Source organism: Mastomys coucha, unplaced genomic scaffold, assembly GCF_008632895.1.
Source record: "Mastomys coucha isolate ucsf_1 unplaced genomic scaffold, UCSF_Mcou_1 pScaffold22, whole genome shotgun sequence".
In the NCBI taxonomy this organism is placed as follows: domain Eukaryota; kingdom Metazoa; phylum Chordata; class Mammalia; order Rodentia; family Muridae; genus Mastomys; species Mastomys coucha.
In genome coordinates, this window is record NW_022196905.1 from 26,908,404 (window position 1) to 26,915,466 (window position 7,063).

At 48.8% G+C, this 7,063-nt stretch overlaps 1 protein-coding gene and 1 long non-coding RNA gene across 2 annotated transcripts in view; one reads left to right on the forward strand and one right to left on the reverse strand.

Annotated features, from left to right (window-relative positions):
• Positions 1-44: 44 nt before the first annotated feature.
• LOC116069769 lies at positions 45-3,562 on the forward strand. The gene is made up of 2 exons (XR_004110137.1): positions 45-127; positions 2,977-3,562. It is a non-coding gene; the product is annotated as an uncharacterized LOC116069769 (long non-coding RNA).
• Pik3ip1 (phosphoinositide-3-kinase interacting protein 1) overlaps positions 124-7,063 on the reverse strand; it is a 12,550-nt gene continuing 5,610 nt past the window's right edge. The window contains exon 6 of the mRNA XM_031340662.1: positions 124-1,798. Coding sequence (XP_031196522.1) covers positions 1,594-1,798 — 205 coding nt within the window. The 3' untranslated portion in view covers positions 124-1,593. The remainder of the gene's footprint in view (positions 1,799-7,063) is intronic.

Here is a 7,063-nt window from a genome sequence, read left to right on the forward strand (position 1 = left end):
GGGGAGTGGGTGGAGGGGCTTAACAGTTCAACTGTCACTACCTCCTAGTAACTAGGAAGTGACTGAGAAGGCAAAGGTATGGACAAGGTATTTGGGGAGCATTCCCATCACCACAAACACATGTGAGGTAAAATCATGTTTTGTGTTTATTTATATAAGTCAAATGCAGAGCAATTTGCCATAGTTCATACACAGGTGTCAGAATGAGGTATATAAAACACACAGAGAAATACTTTCATAGGAAAGTAAGAAGTAGTACTGTTCTCTTTCCCACAGTCAACACCACCATGGGAACCCTGAGATCCAGGCCCCCTCAACAAATGGCTCTAGAGAGCAGCCTGGTGAAGCCTGCTCTCAGTGTCAGGAGTGGAGGGGCTCCTGGCTGGGGACACTGCCAAGGCCAGAAGGCTGGGCACTCTGGTAGGACACGCAAAGCTGCTTTCACCTTGGGCAGGACACTTTTCTGGAAAACACTTCAGGTCCTTCCCAGTGGTTCAAGTGACTGTTTTGTACCGGTTGGAAGGAACAAAATCTCAACCCTATGGAAGGAACTGGCCTGGGGGTCATAGGACTGCCTGTAAGCCAGGCTGGATGACAAAGCAAGCCCCATCATGCCTTTGTCACCTAGCCTCTGGCTTAGTCTCTAGGCTCACCTTTCAGATGCAGGTCACTAGACCCTCAAGTGTGTAATTCCCATGGGTTGGCTGGCTATTTTCTTATCAGCACAAAATGGAGAGGTTCCTCTATCAAGCCCCCCCAAAACAGTCTGGATATTTAGTTCAGCATGATGCTGAAGGCAGAAGTGGGTCCTTTACCTAACTGAAAGGTTTAGTGCAATTCTCCCCTTTCCTTAAAAGACAGGAAGAGACCTTTGGGCCTAGGCCTAGCCCACAGTTGTCAAGGCACATTGCTGCCAGCAAGCTGGGGCATGCCCAGTAGTCCCATCTAGAACCCACTTGCGGCCCAAAATTCTAACTTTTGTTATAAATTCATTTCTGGTTCTTAGAAGTCATAAGGGACTTCCATCCCAAATATTTTTTCTTTCTTTCTTCCTTTCATTCATATATATATATATATATGTATATATATATATATATATACACACACACACACACACACATATGTGTGTATATACACATATATATGTATGTGTATATATATTTTTTAATGCTTGACCTTAACTATGAATAACAGTATGCGCCACTCAAGTTCCTGGATGACAAATGGAAAGGCAGAGACTGAGGCCACCTTCAGTATACAGGACAGAGGAGCTTTAGCTAGCTCCCTGTCTTTCCCTGGCCCAGGCAGTATGGAAGCCCTTATTTGCCACCACTGTGGCTACTGTGCCAGTCTCTCTCCGAAGGCAAACCCTGCTCCAAGGAATAGAAAAGGATCGTTGATAGGACCCTACCCAGCCTCCTCGCCCTCACCCATAATGCTACATGCTTCTTGTGTCATGAGGAGTCACATCCCCCCCAGAAAGAAAAATGGGATAAGGTTTTAACCACAACACAAAATGTAGCTCCTCCCAACTGCAGGAGGGTGGCCTGTCCTGTACCAGTGTCAACATGGGCACCAGCCCACTGAAGGGGCTCAGGCCCCAGGCGTGCCAGCCTGGCCTGTGAGGAGGGTGCTGCCCTCCTGCACATCAGCAGGAGTCTGATTGCTGTGCACGATGATGGTCTTTTCATCCACGATCTCACAGGTGGGGTTGGTGAAGGCAGACAGGGGCAGAGTGATTCGCTGCATCTCCCTCTCACATACTTTCTGCTCATGTTGCTCTTTCAAGTCCTTCCCCCTGTCAGGAAAAGAAAGCATCAGGTTGTGCTTCTAACATGGCTTTGCTCAGTTAGCCTTCCTGAAGCCTGAGCAGGTGCTCACCCGGGTGGGTCATTGCAATCACCTGACCAAGCCAGGACTAAACCAGCCCAGGACCAAGACGTTGGCTGCCTTAGACTCAGCAGAGCACTGCTGCCCACGTCACTACTGGCTGCTCTGTCTTGGGTGGCTGTTGCATGGGACTCAATAGGGATAATGTACAAGAAAGAAACAAAGTGAGATAGGGCTTTGTTTCCTGCCAGGGATTCCAGAGACACAAATGCTACAAGACCTGCCTTCCTGGGCTGGTGAGATGGCTCAGCAAGTAAAGGCACCAGGCCTGGCAACCTGAGTTCAAAAGAGTAAGGTCACAGGTAACATCTCACAAGTTGCCCTCTGACCTCTGCACCTGCAGTAGCAGGTATACGCCCTCTCTACCACAAAATAAATTTCTTGTTCATTTTAAAAGACTGCCTTCTCATCCTAAAGTCCTGGAAAGTGGGATCCCAGGCTGGAAATGAACCATTCTCAACCCATGCAGAGGCAAAAAGGACTCAAGGGCAAACAATGAAAATGGCTATCAAACCTCTCAAGTTTGTCAGTGCCTTTGATTTCTCCTGATACTCTGACCCATTTGGGCCACAGTGCTGCTCTGCTTATGTAGAATAATCACACCATGCCCAATGTGTGAGAGTGGGGGTTGGGGGGGAAGAGGTGTCTCCCTTCATTCTCTGTTCAGCCCTAAGATTTAGTTATTTTATTTTAAAAGGGAGGGGTGGGTGGGCTGGAGAGATGACTCAGCAGTTAAGAGCACTGACTGAGTTCAATTCCCAGCAACCACATGGTGGCTCACAACCATCCTGTAATGGGGATCCAATGCCCTCTTCTGGTGTGTCTGAAGACAGCTACAATGTATTCATATAAATGAGATAAATAAACTTTTTCTTAAGTTAAAAAACAACAACAAAAACCGTCCAGAACATTTAAGGGATACAGGATAGACTCCGACAAGTTCATTGGGCTCTGGCTGCTCTTAAGAGACATTGTGGCCCAGAGTCAGCCCCTGAGGCATGGTGGTACTGGGATTCAAACCTAAGTGTTCTAACCCCACATGTGAGCCCTTCCACTGGAGCCCTGCTCCTGTACTATGTCCTGTAGACTGCATGCCAGAGCCAGTACTGAACCCAGGGCACAGCCTTTGACACCAACAACGTGAGCTCTGATCTCAGAAGGTGGCAGGAACCAAGTGGGTGATTAAAACATCACAGACCTCAGGAGTAGAGGCTGAAGCAATGCAGTGCAGGTGAGAAACCTCCACCACAAATCTCAATAAACCCAAGAGCCAGAAGACTGCACAAGTAGGAGGACAAGGAGGTCGGCATAGGTCCCCCCTTTCAGCCTCCCTCCCCCCAAATCTCATGCAGTCACTCACAAGAACACTAGTGTTCAACTGTTGCAACAACAAGCATCAGGCCAGGTGAAGGACATCAGCCACCACAGCAATGTGCTGGAGAATGTGACGGAGATGTCGACCCCGAGAGCAACAACAGCAAGAGGTCATCCGAACCAGTCAACAAACATCACTGCATCTCCGAGATGGCCCTGCCCATCATGGGGTGTGGACTCCACTCATCCCAGCAAGTACAGTAGGAACCTCTTTCCCTCCATGAGAACCTGCTCCCTGCCTTGCCAAGACCTGCCCACTGCAACTGAAATAAAATGCTGTTTGTTTGTTTAATACAGAGCACGGGCCTGGTTTAGATCTCAGGGACATGGCTATGATCATCTGTATCCTGCATCCATCAACATGATAGACAATGATGAAAGTTAAAGAAAAAAAAAAATACTGGAGGACACATTCACAGGAGCTTCAGTTTAAATACTCTCTTAGCCAGTTCCCTTCACTGTGCGTGTGTCCCAGCTCCAGCATAGCCCTTTTGTTTAACACTTGGCAAGACAGCTCTTTGTGCCTCGGTTTCTTCACCTATGAAGTTCTTCATACTGTGAAATACTTTTGAAGCTGCTTGCACAAACCAGTGTGACTGCTGCACGAACTCCTAGGTTATGGTGCCTTGCCCTGAAGTGCTCCTGACTCACTCGGCAATGTTACCCTCATTTCCCTTAAAAGACCTCTCCTATTACCTAGCCAAGGCAAGAACTATTCATCTTACTTAGTTAGTGATGCCCTCCTCTCTGGACCTTCATTTCATCATCTTAAAATAAGGAGTTGGGCGTGATAGTCTCTAGAGCTCTAGACTGTCTATGATTCCCCCACATGACATATGATCTGATCCCCTAATCCCCATTGTAAGGTCACAGGAGGCTGATAAACTCATCCCCCGGTGGCAACCAAGTTTCTCAACATGCAAGCCCAGGCCTGGCCTATGCTTCCTGTTAGCATCTTGACTGGATCTCAACTCCCACCTGATACACTATCCGAGGAGAGAGGGTCTTCTGGAATAAGCATTCCCTCACTCGTCCCCTCAGTCATCTATCAGTTTTGATTGGCTGCCATTCAGAAGGAAACACCTATCTGTATATTATAAAGCCACATTCTTCAAGACGGCTCATGGAGGCAAACATTTGGCAGGTCTGGGTTTAATTTTAGTAAGGGATCCTCCTCCCCAAGCTAGCAGTGATTCACAAAAATAATGCATTCAAGACAGGTGGTAGAGGCGCAGGTCTTAAATCCCAGCACTCAGGAGACAGAGGCAGGAATTCTGTGAGTTCAAAGCCAGCCTGATCTAGAGTGAGTTCTAGGACAACCAAGGCTACACATAGAAACCCTGTGTGTGGGAAGGGGCATCTTCTACCAGAGGCTAAAATTCAAAATCTACAAGAAGGCTGGAGGAAGAAAGCAAGCCAGGAACCCACCCCTTCCAGAATACCCACCAAGGTCCCAGGAGTGTCGCATCATCCAGGAAGACAGGCAGCTTTTTAACTGCACCTTTGATGGACGCCACACACTACACAGGCCCTGCCCTCACTTCTGCCCATTTCCTACACGCAGAAGCCTGGCTTTCCTCCACTCTCTCCTCTATGAAGCATGTGTCTGTATCCTGCGGAGCAGCTGGGGAGGCAGGCTTCACCACACACAAGTCTATAGGGGTCAAATCAGTTTGTATTAGTGGAGGGCTGGAAGAGCAACCAAGGGTAAAGGAAGCAGCCGCTGGGGCTAGTCTGGATCAGCCTCCTCCACTTAGGAGCCTGGAAGCATTCCTGACCCAGGTGCCTGCTGCTCGTCCTGCCTAGGAATCCTGTTGATGGACTGGCGGAGGCTGCCGGGATGAAATGACCATTAAGCAGCCCAGCACCCTCCCACTGCTGTGGGGGCAGGGGGACAGTCTGGCTGTTGTCTGGGCGCCAACCCAGAACAAAGGCTTACTCACTGACTCAGCTTCTCTCCCAAGGGGGTGGAATGGGGTTGCCTTACTGTTTTCCCTCCCTTTTTATCAGACTAAGAGCTCCCTGCAGAGCTAAGACAACACTCAGCATGGAGCAGCCCCAGCCGATGGCCTGAGTTACCAGGACAAAGACCCAGCCAGACTGAGTTCCCTTCCACCCCCACCTTTAGCTCTTCTTTCCAGGAGGAAGCCGTGGTGCCTGCCCACACTTCCCAACTCTGGGAAGGTCCCTCCATCAGCCAAGCCCCACCCCGCCGGGCATTACAGAGTTCCAGACTTGCAGGAATTACTGATTGCTCTGGGGCCCACATGCAAGCTGGGCTGGCCAGAGAGAAGAGAGGTGAAGAAGCAGAGCTATCTTCCTGTCCAGCCAGCCATGCTGGCTCATGCCTCATGCCTGTAATCCCAGCACTCAGGAAGTCGAGGTATAAAGACCAGGAATTCCTGGCCATGGCTCAGCAATTAAGAGTACTTGCTGCTCTTTTAGAGGACCCAGGTTTGATTCCCAGCACCTACAGGGCAGCTCACAACCCTCTGGGTATGCCCTCAGTGCAAACATACATACAAGTAAAACAACCCACACAAAGTAATCTTGGGGATTGGAGAGATGGCTCAGCGGTTAAGAGCACTGACTGCTCTTCCGAAGGTCCTGAGTTCAAATCCCAGCAACCACATGGTGGCTCACAACCATCTATATGTCTGAAGACAGCTACAGTGTACTTACATATAATAATGAATCTTAAAAAAAAAAAAAAAAAAAAAAAAGTAATGTTTAAAGAGGCTGGAGAACTGGTGCAGTAGCCTAACAACACTGGCTGCCCCTTCAGAGGAACCAGACTGGATCCCCAGAACCCACGTGGTGGCTCACAACCATCTGTAACTCCAGTTCCAGAGGGTCCAATGCCTTCTCTGGCTTTTAAGGACAGGGTGCACAGACATACATGCAGGCATACATACACACATACATACACACATACATACATACATACATACATACATACATACATACATACATACATAAATACATATTTTCAGGCCAGCCTGGTTTAAAGAGTAAGAATCTATCTCGGGGCTAGCGAGATGGCTCAGTTGTTAAGAGCACTGACTGCTCTTCCGAAGGTCCTGAGTTCTGATCCCAGCAACCACATGGTGGCTCACAACCACCCGTAATGAGATCGGACGCCCTCTTCTGGTGCACCTGAAGACAGCTGCAGTGAATTACGCCAGAGCGAGCGGGGCCAGCAGAGGTCCTGAGTTCAACAGCAGCCACACACATGATGGCTCATGGCCATCTGTACAGCTACAGTGTACTCATACACATAAAATAAATAAAATAAATCTAAAAAAAAAAAGAACCTATCTCAAAACAAACCAAACACTCATGCACACACACAAATACATATGGTCTAGACTGGGTACCAAGGTGTTAAACATAGAACATCGGGAACAGCTTCAAGGGAGGTGATGAGCTGGGTAAAAATCATCCGAGAAAGGCATACGGCAGGGCTTGACTTATCAAGAAAGCATGAAGCCGACGGTGGCCACTGTGATTAGTATCTGATTGCTGTCCCACTGCTTACGTAAGTGTTTATGCAGGGGAAACATCCACATTAACAGACTTGATACCTACCAAGCAGGGGTGGCCTGAAATGACACTCAACTTACAGCTCTTGCCCTGACATCTGTTCCCTTTGGGTGGGGAGAGGGAGGCTCAGAGCTTGCTTCTAGCCCACATGCGGTTTCCTGTTGTACAGGTTGTTCTCAGAGCCTGTTTGCTAAGGAAAGGGGTGGTCCGGAGGTCAGTGACAGGGAGGCTAGTGACTTAGTGCCTCCCCCCCCCC